Genomic DNA, 26,425 nt, shown 5'->3' with positions numbered 1-26,425 from the left:
GTACACTTTCGACATTGTGAGGAAGAAACCTTGACAATAAAAAATACAGTTTAAATACTTGCCGATAGGGGAAATGATTACAGCAGAGTGAACTGCACGGATGTACGTTTGGGAAATGCATCCTATTCAACAACATATAAAGTTTAATAAATGGATTTTATTGCATTCATGAAGTTGTACATAAAAGCAGTTAGATACTGGTAAGAAACAGAGAGCTGTCTTTGTTATCTACCACGTTAGATACCTTACAGCTTACACATTATGCAAATTTTACACCTTTTTCCACAAAGTACCATATTTCTCTTTGTTGTAGGTATTTTCACTATACTTTTTATCGCAAAATATCTTTTCCATAACCTGGAAAGTGTACATGTTAAGTATGATGGCATTTCACCCACTGCTTCTCTAAATAGATATTTTTTAACTTCAATCATCCTGTATATATTGATAATTTAGAAGATAAAAAGAATAAATAAATGAAAAATTTCTGTATGAGAGTACAGATTTCTCTTTGTTACCTCCAAAAAATTAGTCAAAAATCATGTTAATAATATCAGAATTTGATTGCTGTAGTTAATTACGCATGCATTTAATATTAGTGAAAGAAAGCATGCAGATCTTACCACCTATAATGTCCACATCAATCTCCATATTAGATGAATCACAGCAATATAAAACAGTTTGATTATTAATAAAGAAATAAAATTAAATCATATTTTTAATGTAATTACATTTGTTAGTGATACATAAAGGAAAATATCAATTAATTATAATGAAGATGCTATTAAATATTTATCTTCATGCAAATTAATATCTTTTAAAATCAGTTAACTTAATGACAAAATTTGAACTAATTAATTCGAAGATCTGTATCATTTAAAAATAATTGATATCCTTACCTTAGACGATATCAAGGAGTAAAGCCATTGGATCGTTTCGTTGCATTCGATTACGCCATTCATTCCATCAACGTAGAGCATTACCTGTCCCAAGGCTTTATAAAAAAGAAAAAAAAAAAAAAATACTAATAATTATTAATGACAAACACTTCCTACAGATAATGTAATTAGGTTACAGATATAAAATGTATTATCAAGGTCTATCAAGATGAGCAACTGATTTAACCTCGTCATTTATTACGCAGTACGAAACGTGCGAGTTTATTTAGATTTTTTTCTGCTTGTACCCTCATTTCGTACACGACGAGATGCTCATCTTTGATGCAAAAAAGCTAAAATTCCTTGACCAAAATCTTAATACTACAAATATTTATTCATTCATTCTTTTCTGTTAACAATACTAAAACAGATAAATATTTTCCCTATTGGAATAAGAATAAAATATGTGTTATAACAATAAATATTTTTTTACACGTAAAAAAAAAGGTATTTACAATTTTACGAACGGCCTTGAGATTATAAACATTATAACATTAACCAACGTAAAAATAGAACGCGCAAAATGGCCATGCACTAATTATATTCAAATGCCGTACTTTTTTGTAACGAATGCAAATTATAACCGATATCAATTATGTATATTTTCTTTTTTTTTTTAAATTTTGTTAAACAATATGAAATTTCCTATTAAACAATATTAAAAAGCTGTAAAAACAGTAATAAAATGTTTGGTATGTTGTATTAGTTTTCTAAACTGGTATATTTTATGCTATAATTTGCAATTGAAAATTGTGCTAAACAATTTTACCAATTATATTCTAATAATAAATTTTTATGTCATATGTACAGGGTTGTTTGTAAGAATTATGGGCACCCTAACAAATTTTGATTCTTGTCTGTCATCACACAGACACTTGGCACTTGGTCCATAGGTCTGTTCATAAGAATTGTAGGAAACCCAACAAATTTTGATCCTTATCTCTCATCACACAGACTTGATCGAAGGGACAAAGGAGACGCACGTTCTCCCCGTTCCCTTTACGATCAAGGGCTTGTGACGAACAGAAATGGACTCGAGAGACAGGATGTACACATATCCTTCCTGGACATAGCCACGAATAAGGATATTACTAAAGATATGGTAAAACATTAACGTAACGCAAAATAATTTAAATCATAATTTGGATTAATTTGGATCTTACCTCGTAAAATGTAATTCTGATAGTTCTGATCGGCTTCGGAGCCCACTTTGATGAGACAGGCCAGTCCGTCATTTTGTACAAATTCGTGAACCAAATCTTTATCATCCTGCAAATATTTAAAACATTTGACAAATGAATTAAACAGTCAAATCCATTATGCTACTAATCCTTACAAATAGAAACTTCTTAGAAAGATAAATGTATATTTAATTATGTTTTAATTGTTATGGTTCAATTCTTCAAATTAATAATGATAATTCTTCATATTTTGATGTGAATCAACAACACCTACATCAGAACCAGTTCCTGAGTTGACTCATTTTTTTTCCTTACTTACATTGAATTATTGCTCATAAATCCTAATTAGCCCACTTATTAAAATCTTGTTCTTACCTGAAAGATCTGCTTTAGGGAAAATAATGCTCTTCTCAACTCTCTTCCCGTAGAGTTTACAAGTTTTTCTGGAAGAAAAAAAGTAGAATGGGATGAATATTTGAGCTATACTTTTATGTGACACAAAAAGCTTAATTTGATGTAATAAACTCAAATCGTTTTTTTTAATAAAATTTAGGTTACCTTTACTATTGGTGCGTCGTTTATGCAACTGCAGCAATTTTGGGATACAAATTTGGAAATCCTCCAAAGAAATCTGGACAGAATTCGATTTCTTTAAGTAAATTTCTCGGCCCACTAACCGAGTCGCCACTTCCCACCGAATCGAATTAGCACAGAATTTACAGAAAAGGAATTAGAAGTCACCCAGTTTAATCGGCCGATACCATTTATGTAGATTAAACCGTTATGGAAGAATCTAGATCGGCGTTTCCACTTGTCTCTTTTATATCAGGTTACGATAAGTATTTAATATCAGGGTGTGCTCCCATCGCCGGTTAAGAGGAACACACACTTATTCGATATCGGGGCGTGATCCTAACCCATGAATTTCTCTTATTAAGGAAGAATTTACACTTATAATAAGTGTACTTTACGGCAATGTATTCGAGGGTTGTACGTGCGCGTAATCGGAAATAAACAGGGCAAAATTTCGAATTTTACACCTGCCTTTTCATACTTTACTCGTATTTATAGCTTTCCTCGACTTTGCCAAAAGGAAAAAAAAAGGTTAAACTTTCCACCCCAACATAATTTCAATGTTATTAAAATCGGAGTTACATTCCGGTATTGGCAACTTGTAGAGTGGGGGCTTTAGGAATGTGTCCAAAAACAACACTTCTTTCCAAAAATTGTGAAACTTAGTTTTATAAACAGTAAATATTTTCTGGCAACCGAACAGTATTCCAGTGCGTGCTTGTGTATACGTGTGTGTGTGTGTGTGTGTGTGTGTGTGTGTGTGTGTGTGTGCAAGTGACAAATTATGACTCAACTGGTGGGAAGAAACGAATGATTAACAAGTAAACCGATAGGAATAATAATAATTGCGAAACAGAAAGAGACACACACGGGCATAGAGATGAACGCCTACACAAGACTTCATCAACTATTTTTCCAGGTCAAACGAGTTTTCCATCACACCTTTGCCCTGAGGTAAAGAAAACCAGACGAAGCAGTCAGCCAATAAAAGCAGTTTCGAGATAGGGACAGTCGAACACACCAGCGGGGAATAACAGGATAATCAATTTTGTTTTTAAAAACCGCAACTCGCCTCGATAGATTCGCCTCCCCCCGTTTAGGGATGGAAGCGCGTCCATCCCTAAACGGGAGACAGATACTTCTAATTCCATCCCGAGGGAGGAAGAGGTTAGTATTATTATTGGATACGGGCTATCGATGTCACGAATCTCCTCGTGAGGAAAAAAGGATTCCAAGCGTGTTGACAGAATGACGTCAGTGGAGTCTAGGCGAATTCCTAGCGGAGGGGTGAGAGGAAATGCACTGACACTTCGCGTCCTTGAGAGCTTTTTTAAATTGTGTCTTAACCGTTCGGCGATGGGCCTTAATTAGTTTTTCATTGGCTAATTGCCCAATTTATCGATAAAACAAATCCTTACCTATGATGGCGTGGACACGAACGGACAGCTGAGTACGTAGGATAATGGCGTTCTTTCGGCTGTAGGGAATAAAAAAAAACATAAAAAATACAAATGTAGTAAACGCAAACAGAGAAAGTAGGAACTAAAAAAAGGGGGAAAGGAAGACTTTTAAGTCCCTTTAGGGTTCGGCGAACCGAAACGGAATGTGCAAATGAATGAAACAGGATGGCGTAGCCTATTAACAATTACCCATATTATCTGTTCGATTTTCCGTGCGTTCGGCTTGCGAAATTCGCTTTCTTTCCAGGATACCGAGGGTATTTCTTGTTGGTGAATGCACCCGGAGCTGCGTAACAGTCGGTAGGTTACGCCGATTGTTGCGTTACGTCACGTTAGCGTTCCGATTATTCGCGGTGTAGAGAGGCGAATCCTTGGCCTTCTAAATTTAAAAAGGCAAATATGCGAAGAGTAAACGGTGAAGTGGTGTTTTCCAGATAGCGGGTGTTACTCGAGATTACGAGTGTTCCGGCCTGATGCATAGTGGGGAAGTACGCATGGCCGCCCATTGTATCGCCAAATAACTCTCTTTCCCACCTAATTCTTCTATATCGAATGTTAACAGAATGGGCCTCGCGAACGGAGACGAATGGGGCCCCCGCCTATGTATGTATTGTACCGTACGTAACTCTCCGTTCGACCTAACCTAAATTAAAGGGCCTCTTCTCGGACTTAATCTAAATTCGACACCCTTCTAAGCTTATTTTTCATTAGGGGGTGGGAAAATTGAACACTAATTTATTATCCTTTCCAGAATACAACAGCTATATCCTACAGTCGATCGCTTCAGTTGACCGGCGTGGCGTAAGAATACGGCCGAGCCTCGATATAGCACCATTGGATACTCGTGGGTAACAGACCTTTCCCATAAATATTAGTTATCTACGATGGCATTGTTTATCGTCAAACCACGTGAAATTCAAACACCTAAACTCGAACTTCGTTTCCGATTCGTATCGTTCGAGGCACTTCGGTTTAGCGCTAAATCGGATAATAATTAAGACAAAATACTTCAAAACGCGCAAATAAGATTTAAAAAAAACAAGCGTGATTTTTGTTTATTTTTAAACGAAATTCCGTTGAGAACACTTGAAATTGGCGTTAAAACGAAGTACCTTAAACAATGAAAATTACAACAAAAAATAATGCCTAAACTCACGTTTGAGTAGCTTAAAAATGCCGTTAACAAGGCAAAACCGTAGATCCTTTAACGGTATTCATTGGCTCTATGCGAGAGTGGCGCTTTATCGAGGTTTTTGGCTACGACCGTGATTATTAGGGCTTATTCTTTCGCAGCATTCTTGATTCGTCACCGGTTACGTTTATAAGTCATAAACTGAGATATATAATCTGCATCTCATTTGGGAGGAACTCGTTCCTTATAACTCATGAAATTCCGAAGTAGTCCCCACTATTTTTTAAACGAAATTAAGTGGCCCCCGTTAAACGAATCAAAGCATTTCTTGTTTCACAACAGAATGATTTAACCATTCAATAACTTGATCCATACCTAAGCCCTTAGGTAACACGAATTTGACAAGAGCTGACATCATCATCGTCGTCGTATAGAATATTAAATCTATGAAATTCCTTCGAACTTTACGCAATTGGGGATGATAAATGATACTCTTAACAATGGCATAATCATAAATAATTTATTTTATTATTCATCGTGCGCTTTTTAAACACGTTATTGTATCAAATTAATCGAATTCCTACGCGCAAACATTAACGTAAATTACATAACGTTAGACAATACATCAGGGAGCCCCATTTTTCTACGTAATGGATTAAATTTGGGCGCGCTCCGTATCCGGGGCCCCGAGTCAAATCAGCCGGGCCAGCACGAGGACCTTGCTGCCCTCTTTATGTGGGCCTGGCTGATATTACACATCAAGTATGGGGCCTCCCGAATGGCTCGTTATAAGTCCTCTCGAAAAGTACCATGTGTTGCATTGTCCTATTCCAACAAATATTACAATCCAGGGCCCGATTAAATTACGAAAGATACCCAACTGAGTAGGGCCTACAAGTAAATAATAGGGCTTCTTTTTAATTTTCTTCTAACAGATATTGATAACAAGCTCGTTCCCTATAATAGTTGACCCACAAACTTGAATGCTTAGGGCCTACTCTTCCGCTAATCTGGTCCCGATCTAAACCAGAAAATAACGTTTAAAATAGCGTATAGTTAACACTAGCGAGGTTGAGGCCGAAGTTTAAACGCGAAAACGTGTACGTCGGACGTTGAGCGCCGCTTTCTTGTAAGCCTAGAAGTTTGACAATGGTGTTTGGAATGTCGAGCATGATTCCATTGACTTTCCAAACACTATTGTCAAACTTCTAGGCTTACAGGAAAGCGGCGCTCAACGTCCGACGTTCACGTTTTCGCGTTTAAACTTCGGCCTCAACCTCACTACTATTATTTACTGTTTACATTTACGCACACTGCCAGATTTACCGGATGAAGAGGCTACACCGATCTTTGGTGTTCTAAACACTAAGTTCGTGTTTGAACATAAAAATATGATTATCAAGATGAGTTTAGAATGCACTTTGACTTTATTACTTACCGTGAACCATATAAACAGGATTTTAAACAGGATTTAGTTAAGAGCAGAGGGGCAGAGTGTTTTAATATCGGACTTTTAAGGTAAAGAACAGGATTTCAGAAACAGGAGGGCACAAACAGGATTTCAATAAAAGTCTCTTTCCACTTCATAATCATTGTCGTGGATATCCTTCCATCGCATTAAATTCTACAATAGCAGGGCCAGATTTGCACGAAGTTACAAGTTAGGGCCACGCTCTATTGTTATAAGGTAGAGGGTTAATTTGATGAGATGCGGCAACGCAACACGTGGGCAATCTGCCGTGGGAAACGGACACGTGAAGAAATAAGACGAAGGGAAGGGACGAAGGGACTTCTTGTATACCACAGTTTAAGGTTCTCGACAAGTCTAAATCGAGCCTTAGATTTAAGCCTAGTTCCATACGACTAATGAGTGATAATGTGAAGGGTCGACTGGAAGGAGGAAGCGGGATGTGTAGCCTGATGGGGCCCGAGACGGTATCCGTAAATTAGAATTTTAATTATGAAATCTATGGAAATCAATTTATATAATTTCAAACGGACAAAAGGAGGAAAAAGCAAACGAGAAGATCAAGTTACAAAAAAAAATTAGAGGCTAAGGCCTCTCCGATGGGGCGGTTAGTCCGACTTATGCCATGAAATTCTTTAACGGTAAGTACACCACGAAAATTTGTACCATTTAGTTTAAAAATTCCGGGATTAAACAATGATTTTAATTTTTTAAAAAAGTATTTTAAAGTAAATAACGCGGTCACGAGAAAGAATTTAATAGATGAGAAACGGCGTTTACCATTCATTCAACAATAAGGGCCCCCCGAAGGTTTGTAGACGAAGTTTAAGCGAATCAAAGCGCTTGTTGTTTCTCTATAGAGCTACAGGTTGAGAATGCCACCATTCAGTTTCTAGATCTATTTAAGCCCTTAGGTGATTTGTTAGAACACGAGTTTGACAAGATGGACATTATCATCGTATATTATATCACCTATTGAACTCACATAAAGTTTTAGGGATTCCAGATAATAACTATCTCCCGGTCGACAGAAGGAGGTAAGACTGGTTCGACATCCTCCTGAATAAATATTTCGCCTTCGCGTACGCAATCAACTAAGATCGCCTCAAAAGTTTCATTCCGTGTGACGTCATAGGGATTCAAAGTTTCATTCGTGTCAAGTCAGAGGAATTTATTGAGTTCCTGCTTCATTCCGACCGATCTACGATACTAAAAAATATCGATTTTTTCCGAATTTAACGGAATTATTAAATCGCATTTTCCTCCCCCGCTTCTTTCAAGCGATGGTCTTTTATAGAATATAACCCATAAATCGGTTAAAATTAAGTGTTAGGCACTCGAGTTAATGCGTTTAGTATACTAAATATAGAATTTCGCGACCGGATCTGCAGTTTTCGCTGCCTAAACTTAATTTTAAACCGATAAATATGGAAGGGGAAAAACCCTATTGACGATGAATCCGGGGTAAATAAACTGGCATTTAATCCATTATTTCTATAGAATTTATAAAAATCAACAGGAGAAAGGGGAGAACGACAGTAATTCCGTTAATCCGATACCGTCTGGAATGTAGGGATGATTTATCGTATTGAGAAGATAAAATCGAGCGGATCGGTTCGAGGGGTGGATAAACAAGACAACACGGGAAAAAAAGGGGGCATCCCGAATGCGGTCGTGTCGGAAATAAATCATTAACAGGACGAAACACCCGGGAAGAAAGGATCGTAAAGTGACGCAATAAAATCTTTGTTACGACCAAACTTTTTATGTATAGTCCAGTTCCTAACAAGAAACCAGTAGACGCGTCACTGTCCCCGACCGTACAACGACAATAATTATGTAATTGTCGAGAGTACTGTACATCCCTTCCGAAAAGGCCCATCCCGGACGAAGTTAAACACCCGTCGCAGTATGCGGGTTATTTTTCTTTTTAAAATAAATATTTTCGGCTCCTAAATTTAGTGTTTTCGCCGCAACCGGCAACTGGTTCAAGGCTGAGAAAAGGGTGCGTTGGACGTGTTTGGGGAGGAACCATACCAGCGCCAACGGTGGTTTGTGTGCGTGTGGCATAGTGGCAAACGCTCCTCTAGTTTACTAACCCTGGCTACTGGCAGATTTCCCGTCTTATCGAGGGCAGTATTAAAAGCGGCCAAGGAGACGACTACAATAGAACCTGGACCATCGTCAAGAATCGTCTCCTCTATTGAGAGAATGTGTGTGTTTTGCGAGACGGGGTTACTCACCTTTCGCGTCACGTGCGACCTCGAGGGGGAAAAAAAGGTCGCCGAAATGGAACCGGGCTATCGATAAAACTAGCGATCACCCGAAAAAAGCCATCCTACTGTCCTACATGAAGAAAAAAAAAAAAAGTCTGTGGGTGGACGAAATAAGGCTCGACCCGATTAACTATGCAAGACACGTGATGGTAACGCCGCCCCAGAATCTGTAAAAGTCCTTCCTGTGTTTCCCTTCCTCGTGTTTCTGTGTGTTTGTTTGTATATTATATACGTAAAACAGCTTACTTTTCTTGAAAACCTTCGAATTCTTCGGATTGCTCGTCGATGGTCGATTCCAAATCCAAGTAATTCCCATAGTCTCCTTCAGTTCCGCTATACTTGTACAGTTGCAGGCACGAGTCATCCAACTACAAAAAAGAAAACAAAATTAGCAAACGTCAAACCTCCCTTCGACGGACATATTTATTTAAAAAAAGAAAAAAAACACCAAATCATCAAAATATACCACGCATCAACGGGAGGGAGCCGCGCCGTATCAACAGGTGTTACGATTCGAACGTCCTTCGATACAGTTTCGCCTCGTTATAACGCTGGATCCCCCCCGCAGGTGAGTGTGAAATACGAAAAACTTCGGTGTCCTTGGCCCAAAATATTCGTACGACCGAAAACGGGAGTAACTTATAGCGGGTAACGACGGCGTTATAACGAATGAAATTAGGGTTGTAGGGTTTTTCGAATAGACAGTATAAATATATATATATATATATATATATATATATATATACACACACCCGCTTATTCCGTTATCCACCGACTTGTCAGAGACGTTTCGAGACTTGCCAAACCAGGAGTGCCCCGGGCTAACAGGTCCGAATATCAAGGTCATCACGATCGCGACCCGCTCCGTCCAGGAGATGGGTTCAACCCAACGTCTACGCTCTTCGTCAGATAAATAAATAAATAAATAAAACGTTTGGGGGGAGGAAAGCGAGGGGCGCTTCAAAAGTAGTCCGCGAGCCCCCGCTCCCTACCAGGGAGCGGGGGCCCGCGGACTACTTTCGAAGGGGAAAACTCGACCGGTTGGAGACGGGTAACGATTTAAAAGACTGGGAGAAACAAAAACAAACCGCGGACGGTGCTCTTTTCTCACCTTGTGGGGAGCTCTCAACAGACGATGGACGCCGGCGATTTGGTTGAGGAGCGGGATATTTACGTTGAAGGTGTAGAGGGGTGGACGCGTCGGTTCCGGGAAGTTGGTACTGGCAGAAAATGGATCGATGTCATTCAGATACTGAACCCTACAAGTCAGGGTCGCCATGTTCTCTCGGTCCGTACTCCAACGGCTTCTGAGCCTATAGTTGCTCCTTCCTTGGAGCCACCGAACCGGAGCATGCGCCCTACGTACGTCGTCTGCTACAGTCGGTGACGTCACCGATCGGCCATTCAGTGGTAAAAATCGAGTTTATTCGCCTTATTTTAAATCATTCGCCCGATTCGACCTCACGCGTTTATAGTAATTATTATTATTATTATTATTAAAAGTTTATTTATTTATTTATTTTTTAAATTTGAAATTCTGACGAGGGTGGCGCTCGTTCGCCCGAACTTTTTAAATTCGAAACGAAAAAGTCGTCTGGCATATATTCAGAAATTTAAAAATAAGTAAGTTTAAAATATATTTATATATTTATTATTATTTTTTTAAATAAATTGAATAATTTCTGTTTTGGGATGGAGTGTCATCGCCTGAATTTTATTTTATTTTAGTGGTTTTTCTTTTTTTAATTCTTTTGGCCGTGGCGGTGTTGGCGTGCTATTCCGCGACGTCATTCGATCAGGTGTTCGTTTCCTGCCAGACTTATTACGTCACACGAAACGTGACAAAATGGAAGAAACTCGGCATCAAAGGTCAAATAAACATTCATCAGCAGGAAGAAAGAGAAGAAGAGAAGAAGAAAAAAGTGATAACCGAGTTTTTTTAATATGTTTCTTCTGTCTCCTCCTCCTATTACTTTAAGTAGGGAGATGATTTGTATCACGGGCTAAATATCAACCGATGACGTCATTGGCGAATTCCATTTGGAGAAAGTTTCAAAATAACGCAGAATTTATTTTGCAATTTCCTCATTCCTCTTTCGTGTTGATTTGTTTCGATTTGCGAGGGGAAATAACCCGAATTTATAGCGTCCGAAAGCGATTTCTTGTCTAGAAAAGGTAAAGAAAATCGACATACGACCCCCCCTATCGAATTTAAGAGGTTCTCTGGATACGGTTACATTCTAATTATTTTTCCTCTCGGTCTGTTTTAAGGCTCAAAGTCTGGTTAGTTAATACGAACGTGTAATTTTTGAGGGTGTCTACGACTCTGTTGATCAGTTTTTGCGCCAGTTTTGTTCCCTCCTTCAAGTTTGCGCCCGCTTGCTACAGTTTTCGCCCCCTTCCTCCCAGTTGCTACTCTTGATCATCCTCCTAGTTGCCATTGTTTTTGCTCCAGTTTTGAACCCCTCTCCCTCTCACTTTTGGTCCCAGTCGCTGCAATGATGTACTTTTGGCAGAGCTCTCCCCCTTTAATTAAGTATGCAATAGTTAGTGGACCCTGCGACATTGAAGAAGCCATTAATAGTACTAAAAAATTCACGTAGAGAATGTCTCACCCCCTTGTAACGTTTACAGTTTTTGAGTGTACAGTTTAAGGGTACGATTGCATGATTGTACTTTTGCCATTACCTTTATTTAAACTGTACACGCAATTATTGACTGTCCCTTAACTGAGTATCTATGTCTGTGGCACGTAACACCTAATTGTACGTACTCTCATAATAGTACATAATTAGCGCCTTAATTGTAAATAGCCTCGATGTTTACCACCCAATTCCTCGTACTTATATTACTTTTTAAGAGAGAACCCTTTAACGCAACACGTGGAAGATCTGCCAAGAGCGGACTTTCTATGGGAAACTGGTCCCTATTTAGGTGTTAAACACGTAAAGAAAGCTCCACGTTGGTGAGGCACGAACCCACGAACTACAGTATTCATTGGTTATTCAGTGGTTTCCGTGAGTAAAACCACTGAATACTGTTAGTTCAGTGGATGGGCACCACTATGAAAGATCCGGGATCGAGTACGGACGGGCAACTCAGGAGTTTTTCATGGTAGACTCTATCACCGGTAGTCGGTCGTGGGTTCGTGCAACAGCCTGGCCACGTGGAGTTTTCCGCTTTTTCTTCGCGTTAGTAACACCTAAATAGGGGCAGTTTCCCACAGAAAGTCCTCCCGCAGGAACCCCCTCCGGCAGATCGCCCACGCGTCGTTCTGCCACATACAAACAAAACTATCCCGGATACGTCGAGCCCCTTTTCTCAACACCATTGTGGATCTATAATGGGCACAAAAAAAAGGGCCCATGGGGCCGGAAAGAATGACATCTACCGAAACCAATTGTAATTTAAACAACCATCAACAGTCGTTACTGTTACTTTCTCGACTACTGTTGTGGCACGCCATTGCTATAATTGTAGACACTGTCAACATAAAGCCGCGTGTATACATTCTTTTTAAGATACGAAACTTCAGTTGTTACGACGAATACAGGCATTACACTAAGTTAAAAAAACACAGCAACTTGTATCTTATACCATAATGGAGGGTCGAGAATCTCCATTTATCACCCGAATATTGATAATTTACGGCTCTGTCGGGTTTGCTGGAGCTGATTATTCTCCGCGTGACGTTAACGAGTGGGCTAATATACGAAAAGAATTGTCGGGATGAACTTGCGATATTTTAGGAAGGAGTTGAAAGCGAATCTGTACCAGAAACAAACTTGGAACGGTTCCAAATAGTACGAAATTTTGAGTCACATGACTGCATTTATCACTGCTTTTGTCTAATTTCTACTTTTACTGTCTTCTATAAAACCGATGTAGTGGAGACGACGTTAGGAGCATAGGGCCTCACACTTTAAGGGCCTTTCATAAGTTTAGGTGAGCAAACTAGACTAGCCCTTAGCTGCTTCAGTTTACTTAGGATAACCTTATAACCGTTTAAAGCGTTTATTCTTAAGTTAGATCCTTTATCCCTTTCTGTATGCGCGTGACTATCGAACTCGAACCTCAAAGTTACATAATCTCACCCCTTAACACCCCAGAGAGAGATAATGACCCTACCTTAAAAATAAACGCTTTAAACGAGTATAAGATGAAGAGATGGAAGAGCGTTAGAAGCTTAAGGGCCTCGCGCTTTAAGGGCCTTTTATGTGCCACGGCTTAAGTTAGGTGAGCAAACTGAGGAGGGAAGGGTTAAAGTTCGATATTCTCATTCCTCTGAAATCATCTAACTTAAAAATAAACGCTTTAAACGGGTATAAGTTTAGCACCAAGTCTAATTACAGTTTTGTTTTGTATAGCAGATGCTAAAAGTCATTCGTGTCATAAGTCTACAAATAAATAAAATAAAAAAGAATCGAAAGTAAAGAGGGGTGAAGTAATTCTAGAAGAAATTAGCTTTACACGGAAGCTATTATATTTCACACAGAACAAAAAGGTGCTGGGTTTCTCGCATTTTTTTACGTTAATATAATGGCTACACGCTTGATTTACGTTACATAAATGTAAAAAAATAAACACGGAAAGCATTTTAATAGTGATAAATGTATATTGAATTGTGACGTCACAATTCATAAATTCAATTTGAAATTAATGGTCGTAAACTGTACGATATTAACTTTATCTAATGTCAAAATTATGGCGGTGTACGACTATAAACTATTCAAAGTGGGTTAATGTTAAGAGTTATATACCCGGTGACGTCATAATGATAGCTCTGTAATGAATGCACGTGCATATCAACAGTAAATGGCTTGGTTTAAGCGTTCGTATCGAAGTTTCTCGATCGGTCGTTCGCGTATCCCGCGGGTGGTTAATTAATTGGGTGGCATCGCTACCCTCCAGTTAATAGTAGAAAGTATTGTTTCTACTGTTCTCTATACGCGCATGTAGAGAATTTATAGAAAGACACTTGCCTAGGGCCCACGGTTCCGATTTTGGGGGCATTAACTGAGCACGGGGCCTGTACGAATGCACGAATGGCACATCCACGTAGGTAAGGGACCTCGAGTTAATTTTGCTGTTTTGCTGCCCCATACCTTACGTTGCCTGACGCTGGATAAAGTAAAATAGGCGAAAATGTGTATGAATTTTATAGTATATGTTCTAATTCTGCTGGAAGGCCCACAATTTAGTTTTCCTGAGGCATCCATATGACATTGTTACTAATCATATCACATAGTCTGTAGCGTTTTATGGATCTCGGGGCTCTAGATAAACTAAACAATGGAACCCCCAGTAGAACATACACAGAGGTGTGTATAAAAGGCGCAAATTCACTTAAATAGCGTGATGAGTGTTGTAACTGCAGTGTATCGTCTGAAGGTGTTGGAGTAATTTCTAGTTTCTCACTCCATCTGCGAACACTCACTCCATCTCGCGATGCGAAATCGAATTAAAATTTAAAAACGGGTTTATTTACGTATGTTATCCTACTGTGACGTAGATAGGAGTCAAACGTGGTAGGTGGCCTAACACATAAAACTTAAATTACAGTAGTGATATACGTTCTTGGGAGTGTATCTCCTTTGGTCTCCGAAGATCAAATGTCACTTGACCTCTGGGACCGGGTCAAATGGCCTCTAACTCTATACCTTCTAACGTGAATTGTCATTGGGATAAAGTATTCTCTGTTAATAAATTAAACAGACAAATTTCGTATATTTACACGGGAGAATTTCGAATAAAAGGGGTTCCTTACTGGTACCCCTTCTATCAGTCTGGTGACACGAAGGGCCTCTAAAATCCAGTTTTTTTTTTATATAAAATACATGGTTCTTTTATGGCTTTAGGAGAGGGTGGGCCTCCTAAATAACATCATCCCCGTATAGCGCCAACAGAGAACCTTTCTGTGAGAACCCCGAAGAGAAGGATTCTCAGAAAACTCTGAAGAGAAGAGACATAAACTTGCATCTTCTCATCTTCTATTTGACACATTATAAATAAGTTTCCTTTCTGCAAAACCAGCTGCAAAACTTTCAGCTAACACACACACACACACAGAAAAAAAACCCGAAGAGCGCATTCCCATTCAACACGTCCAAATATTCCCAGAATTCCAGACACTTCTGCCATGTTTTTCTTATTTTCAAAACACTCCCTTTCGCGCGACCCAATTTTCTTTCGAGACGGGTCTTGAAACGGCGCCAAATTTTTCTCCATCTTCCGTTTATTCGTTCGTCCCGACACTTCAATCTCCCACCCAAACTTACATTTTCAAAATATTTGCCTTTTAACTGACGTTTTTTTGGGGGGTTTTGTCGTCGACCCTCCTCGCTCTTTGGCACTAAAAAAAAGCCTTTCCGTAGCGAGCCCATTGAGGATTCGGCCGGGTAGCGAGTGACGGGACCCCTCGAAAAATTTCGACCCTTCAGGATTTCATCCGGGATCCCCAGAGCGGTAGGTGCCACCTTAATTGTTTTTTTAGGGGTGCCACTTTTCTCTTGGTTTCGACATGTTATAATTAGCATATTAAGTATCACACCAGGGTTCGGTTTTAGATTCGTCTGTGACCTCAGGATGGATCCGAGGGTGGTGGTAAGTAGGGCCTACGTCGGCGTGATCGTGGCCTTCCCGGCGACGACTCCTGTGGCAAGTGATCCTAGAGCACTTGCCACAATAAAATAAAATAATTAATAATAATAAGGGCTCTTACATAGGGGAAAACCTGCAGGACGAGTTGGTTCGTGCTCCTGCTCAACACTGCCCTAAAATTTCATTTTTTTTAATGTGAAAATCATTATACAAAACCGAATTTTATAAAATTTAAGGGCTTTAACATTTATAAATGATATAATTTCGAGCGTGGCCCCGTCAGAAGGATAGGAACCACCAGCGGCCGAATAGATAAAACCGTTGAACACGTAGTCGTGGGTTCGTATCTCGTCAAGATGTGGCCACGTGAAGTTTTCCGGGTTTTCTTCACGTCTGTCACACTTAATTAGAGGCTGGTTTTCCATAGAAGCCCTTCTAGGAGGCATTTTCCTCGGTAGATCGCCCACGTGTTACGAATAAAACAAAGAGAGATAAGAGAGAGCAGCGGCGCATTATCCTACGGGCAAAAAAGGCCGATTGTCTTGTTCAAGGCAACCGGCCTGAACCCGCGACCTATAGGAAACTGCAGGTCGCGGGTTCGGGCCTCATCTAGCCACGAGGAGTTTTTGCATTTGTCTTCACGCGTACATCCAAATAGGGACAGACGGACGGCCCACGTGCCGCGTAGCCTCCTTACCCCACCGAATTGTGTTAGAACAATATTTTCGGTAATAAACGTTAGAAATTTCACATTTTATAATTAAATAATCATCTTTGACAGTCGGATTCTATTTAAAAACGCAAATTTTGGCATAAATAGCGAAGAAATGGTTACACGAAAGAAAAGAAAAATTTGTTTGTTATATATATAGAACATAATGATGATGTAGGGTATTTTTAAGTAGTAGTATATATAAACAAAAGTGCGCGCTGTTTACTTAGAATACGTAAATTAGAAAAATCTTGGCAGCAGCAGAAGAAATGATGGTTAAATTTCCATTTCTATAAACTTATCCCTGTTCCTAGACGAAAATTTATGCATTATTTCTCTTAATATTTAAGTTTTTGTTTTGTTTTATATAGAGGCACGTGGGCCATCTGCCGAGGGGGGTGACTCTATGGTAAATAGGTTCCTATTTAGGTGTTACAGCATGAAGAAAACACGAAAAACTCCATCTTGACCAAGCCCTAACCCGGACTTACTACAAGTTTTCAGTAGTTTTATTCGCTCGGCCTCTGGTGGGATGCCCTATAACCCTTACACGTAATTGAAATACCCCTATTTAACGCTATCTAAAGATTAATTTAGTAGTCTAAATGCCACCGAATCTGGTATGGGCGTACGGAATAGATTTCCGTAAAGAAATCGGTACCAAATCTCTCCGCTCAGGCATTTTTAGCGCTTTGGATCGTAGTATTTGCCGATTTTTAGTTGTAAGACAGTTAAAAAGAAAAGGAGTGGTTTATCGAGGACGTGTTGCAAATTTGGAAGCCTCGAAAGACGGTATTTCACGAGGCACGAACCCACGACTTACCTACAGCAGTGTTCGGAGGTGGTTTTAATTAACGTGGCCACTTGTGGGCCTCAATTATGATCAGCTGTCGAATATTTATTTTGTACAAATTCAGTTTCTCCATACTGTATTGTGTCACTTTACAGCAGGGATGGGCAACTCCTGGCACGCATAAACAAAGTTATATTTCGTTATGGTAATCCCATTATGGTTGCCAGCGAAAAAACAGGAAAATAATATGAATAGAAAGGGGTAACTCGGGAGGCTAACGATGAGGGATCATAATGAAATCTCTACAATGTGATATAAATAAAATATCAGGGATCCTATAATCTCTTAAACATCATAGGATTATATTTCTTGATAAACTCGTCAAGCCTCTGGCTAGGGCACATTTACTTTTTCTGTCCAACGGGCTTAAGAGGATCTTTTTTCTATACCCATCGTATGTTCGACTAAGCTCGTAGTCGGAAGGGCACATATCCGGTACAGACCGCCCATGAAAGATTCCTGAGGGATCCGGATTCGAATCCGAATGGTCAAAAAATCCCCAAAAATTTTTCGGAGTGTTTAGCTTGGTTTATTTCTTTATGACAACACGTGGGCGATCTGCCGAGGGAGGATACCTACCGGGAGGCCTTTCTACGGAAAACCGGCCCCTATTTCGACGTTACAAAAGCGAAAAAACCCCGAAAAACTACACGTTTACGAGACACGAACCCACGATCCCACCAGTGTTCGATGCTTTTATCCACTAGACCACTAGTGTGCTTCTGTTCCGGATATGACGTGCTCCATCCCTCACCAAGCGGCTTCCTGATTATAAGCCTGGCCAAACCCACAATAGGCTCGGAAATAAGTTCTCTTATTGCGCACGGAACGGAAAGAGTAAAAAAAAAAGATTAAATTATTAAAAAAATATTAAGTAGAATTTAAAAAGGGAACATTAATTGAATAAGCCATAAAAATCAATAAAAGTTATTTAAGAGCTTCTATATTTAAACTTACATAAATGAGGTCACACTAGAAAAACTAGTGTATTTATGTAATACTCTTGTTAACTCTCGTTGTGTTTAATGCCCGTTCTACTCGGTTTCTAGTGAATGCCGGCATTATGTATGCCGACATTCAACACAAACCCAATATAATTGGCATAATTACCTTCCCTAGACACTATAAAAATACGTTTGAAACCTCCGTTATCAACGGTAATTTCCTAATTACGTCGCCATTTATTATAATAATTTCTTATTGTAAACTAATTTCCTTCGGTAATTAATTTAATACATTAAAAATTAAACGCGAAATTACAAATGAAAGTAGATAAATTCGAGGAATTATGAATTGAGTGAATAAAACCCGGTAAACTCCACGTGGCCTGCCCGCTGTTGGGACGCAAACCCTCCACCCAGCGGGCCGGCCACGTGGCGCTGAAGTTTATGGGCCTCAACTGCACCCTCTATCGTAGGGCCTGTTGGAACCCACATTTCTTATGGTCAATTCTTTAAGACACAATTCTTTATATATATTTGACGAAACACTTAAAATACAAAATTCAAATATAGAAACACTTAAACTACTGAAAATAAAAACGAAGTTAAAATACTGTCAAAATATATCAAACATTAAAAAATGTACTTATGCTCCCTACACAAGTACAGCTGTATTTGCTGTACTTCGATAAAGTACAGCAAATACAGCTGTACGATAACAATTCGTTTACGTGTAAATCTACAATGCCGAAAGGGCCTCGGAATAAAGGCTGATCCTCCTGTAACAGGGCCTGTACAGTAGGACATATTATATAGATTGAATACATATTAACTGTCATGAAGAGTGAGATATTGAACCTATCGCTTTGGGGAAGCCAGGATAAAATCCTGGCGAATAACACCAAGATTTTTTCACTTACGGGCTGTCCTGGATACGTGGGACTCCGTCCCTCAACGCTGGACCCATTGTGGGCCTGGTCAAACTCACTATGAGTATGGTAAAAGGCCCCGGAAGGACGGGAAGACACCAAAAAATTAGCGTATTCGGAATAGTTTGCGTATTACGTAACACAAATTTTATTATTTTAGGCATTGCTCTTGTAAAAATAAATAATAAAATTCAGACTTCTCGGTGTTACGTAACGAAATTATTACGTGTACAGTTATCTGTTTTCGCAAAATGCAATTACAGTAAATAATTTGAAACTGTTTCGCTGGATCATTATGTCATATATTTAGGGTCTTCTATATCCGGACACAGATCATCACTATGTTTTAGATTTTTATACATAAATTAACTCCAGATATGAAGGGAGACTAAAGAAGACAAGGCTGAAACTCGATTCCTTCAGGAATTTGAAGGAATTGGGCCCCATAAACGTAGAAGCTAGCCTATTAATTAGGTTGTGTATCAAAATCAATGATGAAACAGCGGGTATTGGCATTTGATATTTATGAAAACTAATTTTAAACTTATTGAGTCGACTTAAAACAAAAACACGCAAATTTCTTCGAAAGTTTTCGTCAATAATTCTTAACACTTAACTAGATTCGTCATCAACTATATTAATAACACTTATAATGAATAATTAAAGGCATTAATACAGTGGTTCTTCACCAGTGTGCTGCGAACTTCTCGTAAGAGTACCTAAGAACATTAAGGACTCCACCAGTGGACTAGTGGATAAAACTTCAGACTGTAGTTAGTCGGTCGCGAGTTCGCGCCTCACAAAGGGGGCTGCCACGTGCAGTTTTCCGGGGTTTTTATTTATGTGTTTAACACATAAACAGGGACTCAATCCAATCTTATCAAAGGCCGCATTATCTCGTAGACATACTTGGCCATTTCCGGGTATTCCTTGAGTAATTAGCATTGAAATGAGGCCTATTGGGGGCCTCATTTCAATGCTCATTACTGACTTTCGTTCTGTATCTGCATAATAACACTAAACCAGATGCCAGATGTGCCGAACGGTTAAGGTGACTTTGGGAGATCCCAGGATCCAGGTGGGTCGAAGAATCCCAGGAATTTTTGCAGAGTTTTCCGCCCGGATATGTCGGGCCCCGTCCCTTACCCCCACTAATGAACTCACAACGAGCTTGCTAAAAAGGCCCACTAGTGCCTACAGGACAGAAAGAGTTGAGTCGCGGAAAACTGTGAGTACCATTAGCTCAAAAAGGTTAAAAACCATCGCATGAAAGAATGTGCAAAAGATTTACTTACCTTTGTTTTTCGATTCTTCCCGCTTATATCATTCTTGCGACGATACTGTCGAAGCTTAACTAGACTATAATCTGCTTTCCACGAATCAACCGGCTGAGGATGACAAGTGCTTTCGGCAGAACAGTCTAGTTCCTCCTGCCAATTACAACTGTCACTATCATAATCAATGGACTGAGAGCTGGGATTGATATAAAGATGCCCCAGAATATCATCGATATCTCTGTATGACCCGATGAAGAAGGTTGATGACTCCACGATCTTTTTGGGAACCATCCTGACTTTTTCGTTACAGAACTTGTTTTCGAATTCTTCGAATGTCTTGGGGCCTTCTTCATCGCTGTCTCGCAGAAAAGCGTCAATATCATCGTAGTCACAAGTGAAAGTCTTCTTTCCTATAGGAGGACTGTCGCTTTTTGCTGTTGCTTCCGAATATCCGGAATCTCTGAGCGATCCGCATCCGGAATTCCAGAAGACTTCATCCATGCTGAAATCCGATTCGTACGAATCAGGCTGAAGATCTTTACTGGAAGATTGAACTTCCTCCTTCCCTTTTCTTTTCTCTATCTCCTCTGCTGAAAACTTCATGGATTCGGGAGTTGCGTGGCCCACTTTGCTGATTGCCTCTCGTTCTTCATTTTTCATGTTCAATTTGGATTTACGAAAATCCTTATTTTCGAATTTTTCTTCAAAGTTTTCAGCAGACGCTTTGCAGAAATCTTCTTCCTTTACCTGAACGCCAATGGATATCTTAGCTACCGCCATTTTTCTTTTGTGTTGCTTGGATTCACGGTGGTAAGAGGACAACTGATCCTCCTGCGTGGGGGATGTGGCGCGAGAAATCATAATTACGTTAGAATCTTCGTTTTTCTCCCTTTTATTTTGAACAAATTCTTTCGGATTCGATTTCTCTTCTTTACCTTTTTCGGATTCGTTCGTTCTTCTTCCCCTTTCATGATTATTGCTCGAGTACTGCTTTGCGTATCTTGCATCGTTTGCTCTTGCATGACTTCCGATCAACTTGGCGTAAGATGTCCAAGATGAGGAAGAACTAGAAGATATTCTAGAACCAGAAGTTCTAGTAGATTCAACGCGAGGGTGATCATCCCTCAACCTGGAATAAGCACCGTAGGATTTGCAGCTGGAATTTCTATAATTTGACAATTCTGTGGAGTAACCAGAACTGGTCCTCCCATAATTGCTCGTGGGGTATTTATAATCGTAGGAAGTAGATCTGCTACTGGGTCTGCTAGAATATTTGTTCCAGGTGATGCCATAAGCGGAAGACCCAAGACTTGTCCCTCCTCCGTACTTGAGAGGCTGGAAGATTAAAATAGACATATTAGTGTGTGTTAATTTGGAGAATTTCACTCGATTTAACGTTTCTACGATACAGATTTATTGCGTAAACCATCTAACATGTAAATAAACTAAGTTATGTAAATAAATAATGGACTTACTGTATTATAAGAAGTGTTCTTTTTGGAACTGTAACTTTTACTTCCAGGATACTAAGATAAAAATAGTTTATTTGTAAGGAACTAACACAATAATTAATTATATATAAATTTATATATAACTTCATTTTTTGTTTAATATATAGGGCTTAAGGCCCATTTTACTTTCCCGGCTGTTATAACAGAGGTAAAATATGGCGCTGAAGAAGGAAAATATTGGGGAGTCAAAAAAATGACCTCCCAACGTTTTTGGACTCGGGGGACCTCGAGAAATAGGAAAAAATTTGGGTGTTTCTTCTGTATGTATAGTTGCTAGTGTGTGTTGGGGTACGATTTTGTTAACCCACTTTGGAGCTTAATAAATCCTGTGTTTGTCGAAATTTTCTGAAATTTTGCAGGAAGGTTTGCCTGCTAGGGAGATTAGATTGTTGCTGTTAAATTTTGGTGGTTGAAGGTCGAGGAGATAGAGGAGGGTCACGTGTCGTATCTCAAATGGGGACAGACTAACGAAGACTTTACTCGTCATTAGCATTTACAATTTTTTTTAATAAAATCGCGTAACAGATGGCGCCATACACAATTTTAACTCATGTCGGAAAATTTACGCAACTCCTTGCCGGATTTTTTTTTTTTTTCTGAAGAGAACGTGAAGGTACGCCGGGCATGGGCGTAGCCAGGAAGGGGCACGAGTGGGCACGGCCCCCTCAGTTAACCTGGTGCCCCTCCGCAGAAAATTACAGCCTCTACTAGGCCCCCCATAACAAAACTCTGGCTACGCCAATGACGCCGGGATTTGAGTTCTTCCATAACTTTCATTGTATTCAACTTTTATTCGGTATGTATACTTTCTAGACGATAGAGAAGAGACTTTGGGAATAAATAATAGTTCGAATATTCACCAATAGGGGAAATATGGCGTTGCGGTGTTAACTTTCAATCCAACTCTCGACCTTCAATCTATTCTTGATAGCTATATGAAGACTATCAATTCTTTGTGGTATCTAACCATTTTTATGTACCCCAAAGGTTCTTAATCTGGAAATCGAGGACCCCTAAGAGGTCCGTCGATAGATTTATAAAAATTGGTAAACTTGAATTTGGGAAAAATTACATTTTAATCGTCACAGACCTTTAACTAATATTTAGTGTAGAATCTATTAGTATTAGCAGAATCTGTAACTTTTTCATTTCATTTCACTCATAAAACATTATTCTGTGAAAGATTTAACATGTAAAAAGGCTCCACAGCCGAAAACGTTGCGAACTCACCTTTAATATCTAGAATGAACGCAATAAAATCTTTGAGCATGGGAGAATGGTTCATTTCTCAATCACACACACACACACACACACACAGTTCACTCCTTACACACTCGAGGCGCCATATTTTCCCAATCGGTAAATATTTAAACTACTTTCTAATTGCCCACTTACCCGCGATGTGGAAAGCCCAAGGATTCATTACGCCACCACTCAAGCACCAATTGTGACGGCGTTTCGCCCAAGGAATGCTCTATGTAAGGGTACTTTAATTCGAATTCTATTAAATATTAAGTTTTGGTGACGTCCTCGATCTGTCTCCATATCTCCTGGTATGAGCAATTTTAGAAAAAAAATAAAAAATGTTTGTTTTCTGTGTGCCAGGTAGCCCTAATTCTGTAAGCGGAAGCAATGATAAATGAACGAGTTGCTAACGATAAATTTGGAAAGTTTAACCTCTGCTGTTTACAAATTTTTCCTCGAATGATGAAGGGGATCAGCTTGCGTTCAGAAAAAAAAAAGTTAACTGAGAATGTAGGATGAAATTAGCTCTAGCTCGTGTCCCGACCAACCCATAAATGCCGATCACACTGGGAAGTTACAGGTGAACCCACATTATTCCATTCAATTCATTAATATATTACCTAAATTCGAAGGGGAAAGCGAATGAACACGGATCGACCGTTTGGATTATATAAAGAAGGGCTTATTTTTCCTGTTTTGTCTCAGACGAAAATAGAAATTACCCAACCACGCTCATCAGTACAGGGCACGAGTTTTCTTTTATCCAGTTGTCTATATCTGGGTATATTATGGAATTCTATAACATTTCTACTTGGTTATAACGCATACTCGAAATAAGTGTATCCTCTACGCTTCGAGGTCAAAGTTGAGCTCGTTTCTGGCAATTTTAACACGAGAAACACAATAAAAAGCGGCGTTTTGGTCACGCGTATTCATTTTTATACGGTTCAAAATCACAGATGGAATTAATTTTACAATTTAGAAAATCCCAACTTGAAACTTTGACAGAATTTGTCCGTTAAACGCGTTGTTTTATTGATCTATTTTTGGGTGGAATTAATTAATGATGCATAAATTTGTGGTGAAAATCCTACGATGCGTAGGTTTTGTGAACAAACAAATAAACTTTTTAAAAATATTCTGAATTTATAATGAATATGCTGTTTGATACGTAAGTGAATAAATTTAGGGTGAATGTAGGCGCAATGGCCGAAGATGGAAGGGAGTAAAATATATAGCTAATTCGGTTGTTTAGAATGATAGGGAGCGAAATATGTAGTTAACACTCTAAAAGGAGAGTGGTTTAATTTCACAGTTAAAGAGTTGAATCGTAGCAAATTGAGGAGAAATGCGGTTAACTCAATGGACGAAAACGACGAAGATCCAAATTTCTCGGACGGATAGTGGCGTAGCGAACATAACTGGCGCCCCTCTTCCCCCTCAAGAAACACATATAGTTTGTCTTGGAGACCATTTGGGCGCCCCTCTGAGAGTGGCGCCCGGTGCACGATACACCCCCTTGCACCCTCCTCGCTACGCTACTGCGGACGGAATTGGATTTTTTAAGAGTAGAATATTGAAAGGGCGGAGTTAAAAATCAGAATTAAATAAATAATTCATAGCAAACGATGGAATAAATAAACCGATGTCGTAAACATCTTTCGCAAGGAGATGTTTGCTTTTCTTTCTTATAACTTCTTTCGACGCTGAAAATAGTCTGACGCAAAAGAAAAAAAAACTTTCCATTAGCGACAAGAAAAGTGAATTAAATATTACGGATACGCATCAATAAATTACTTTATCACTAAGTTAAAAGTTTTATGATTTAAATTTAAATACGTATAAATATTTTACGTAGTGATTACATTATCAGATGTGTGATGCTCGCTCCACCCAAATATCCTATAACGAGATTTCCAATGAGGAGAATTGATTCTGACCAAGTTTTCTCTAAAGAATTAAAGGCTAGCTACAAAATATAATGGGCCGAAGATTGCGCCTTGGTGCAACCTTAAGCCCAACACAACTTTGATGGAATGCAAAGACAATAGGCAAAGAACTCGAGGAATTTTTAAAAACTAGAATAAAATGGAGAAGACAGCGTTTAGTCCATGGGAAATAGCTTAAATATGGGCAGAATGTTTAGTTAATCTATGCGAGAATACGGGCCTATATATAAAAGTTTGAAGTGTTTGGTCTTCCGGACGGATTTCGTAACGGTTCGACTCACTCGGTGCCATCTTGTGACGGTTTCGGACATAAATCGATCCATTCATCCCCGTGGGTTCGTCCCCACGAGTGAAAAATAGGAGGGAAAGGAAGAATACTTACATACGAAGTCATGTACGACATCGCACAGGGTACAGCGTGCCTGGCGTGACATTTGTCAGTCAGTAACCGAGCAACCTTTGGCAGATATCCACAGTCAGCGATGCTAATCCAACAAGGTTGCGTGGGAGGATGAGGGAGAGTGTCGCTATGGCAACCATTGTGCACATCTCCGTCTATTTATAGGAGGAGGATTATTGGTCCGCCTATTAACGTATCGAGAAACGCCCATCCTCCAAAGAGTATTCCATCATTTCCGCCAACTGTCTTTCACTCTATCTACGAATACGTCGACTTTGTGCCCTTAATTGAATTTGCATACCCTTAAAATTCCGCATCTTCAATTACATCGAGTGGCAAATTTAGAAGGGATGACGGCGAATTTTCGCTTCTTAACCGCTACATACCTTTAATTTAAGTGTAGTATATAAATTTGGAAAGGCGGGCGGGATCTCACATTCTCGTAGCAGTTTTAAAGAATGAGTTCCTTAGCTAATGACACCAAAAGAGTTGTCTTTGACTTATTTTATGGGCAAATTTTACTAGATACGAGCCTTTACGGTACTCGAATCGCTCTAGACTCAAAGCATGGGCACTCAGGGTCACTCAGGCGTGCCCACACCTTCGAGGACTCGATGAGAATACGCATTGTATAGGGATGCAATTCTAGATACGAGTTACAGTTGTACTATACACGTAGAGATTTTAAATAGTGTAGAGCAGCGGTTCTCAACCTTTTTTTACTCGCGTACACCCGAGCCTTCTGCGTGCAGACTAACGGAACCTTCTTGCTTACCTCCAGTGGTACGCGTACCACTGCTGGTATAGAGATTCACATGCATCTCTATGTAGCCTACATTTTACTAGAGATTCATTCAGGTTGGAAAAAGTAGATAGAAGACTGCAATTTCCTGCTTTAGAAAAGAATTGATACCCTCTTAATGATCCGATTTTAAAAAATTACATAACGCCATCCGATATCGTGCATACCGCTGTTTTTG

At 39.4% G+C, this 26,425-nt stretch overlaps 1 protein-coding gene across 1 annotated transcript in view; it reads right to left on the bottom strand.

Moving 5' to 3' along the window:
- LOC136970063 (FH1/FH2 domain-containing protein 3-like) overlaps window positions 1-25,544 on the bottom strand; it is a 59,715-nt gene extending 34,171 nt beyond the window's left edge. The window contains 8 exon segments of the mRNA XM_067264433.1: window positions 900-994; window positions 2,102-2,207; window positions 2,495-2,562; window positions 4,111-4,169; window positions 9,275-9,396; window positions 20,359-21,675; window positions 21,816-21,866; window positions 25,428-25,544. Of these exon segments, the coding sequence (XP_067120534.1) occupies window positions 900-994; window positions 2,102-2,207; window positions 2,495-2,562; window positions 4,111-4,169; window positions 9,275-9,396; window positions 20,359-21,675; window positions 21,816-21,866; window positions 25,428-25,448 (1,839 nt within the window). The 5' untranslated portion in view covers window positions 25,449-25,544.
- Window positions 25,545-26,425: the final 881 nt, after the last annotated feature.

The sequence above is a fragment of the Centruroides vittatus genome, unplaced genomic scaffold (assembly GCF_030686945.1).
Source record: "Centruroides vittatus isolate TY-2023 unplaced genomic scaffold, ASM3068694v2 contig_1891, whole genome shotgun sequence".
Lineage (NCBI taxonomy): Eukaryota > Metazoa > Arthropoda > Arachnida > Scorpiones > Buthidae > Centruroides > Centruroides vittatus.
Note: the sequence above shows the minus strand (reverse complement) of the source record. Positions and strands in the feature narration are given on the sequence as shown.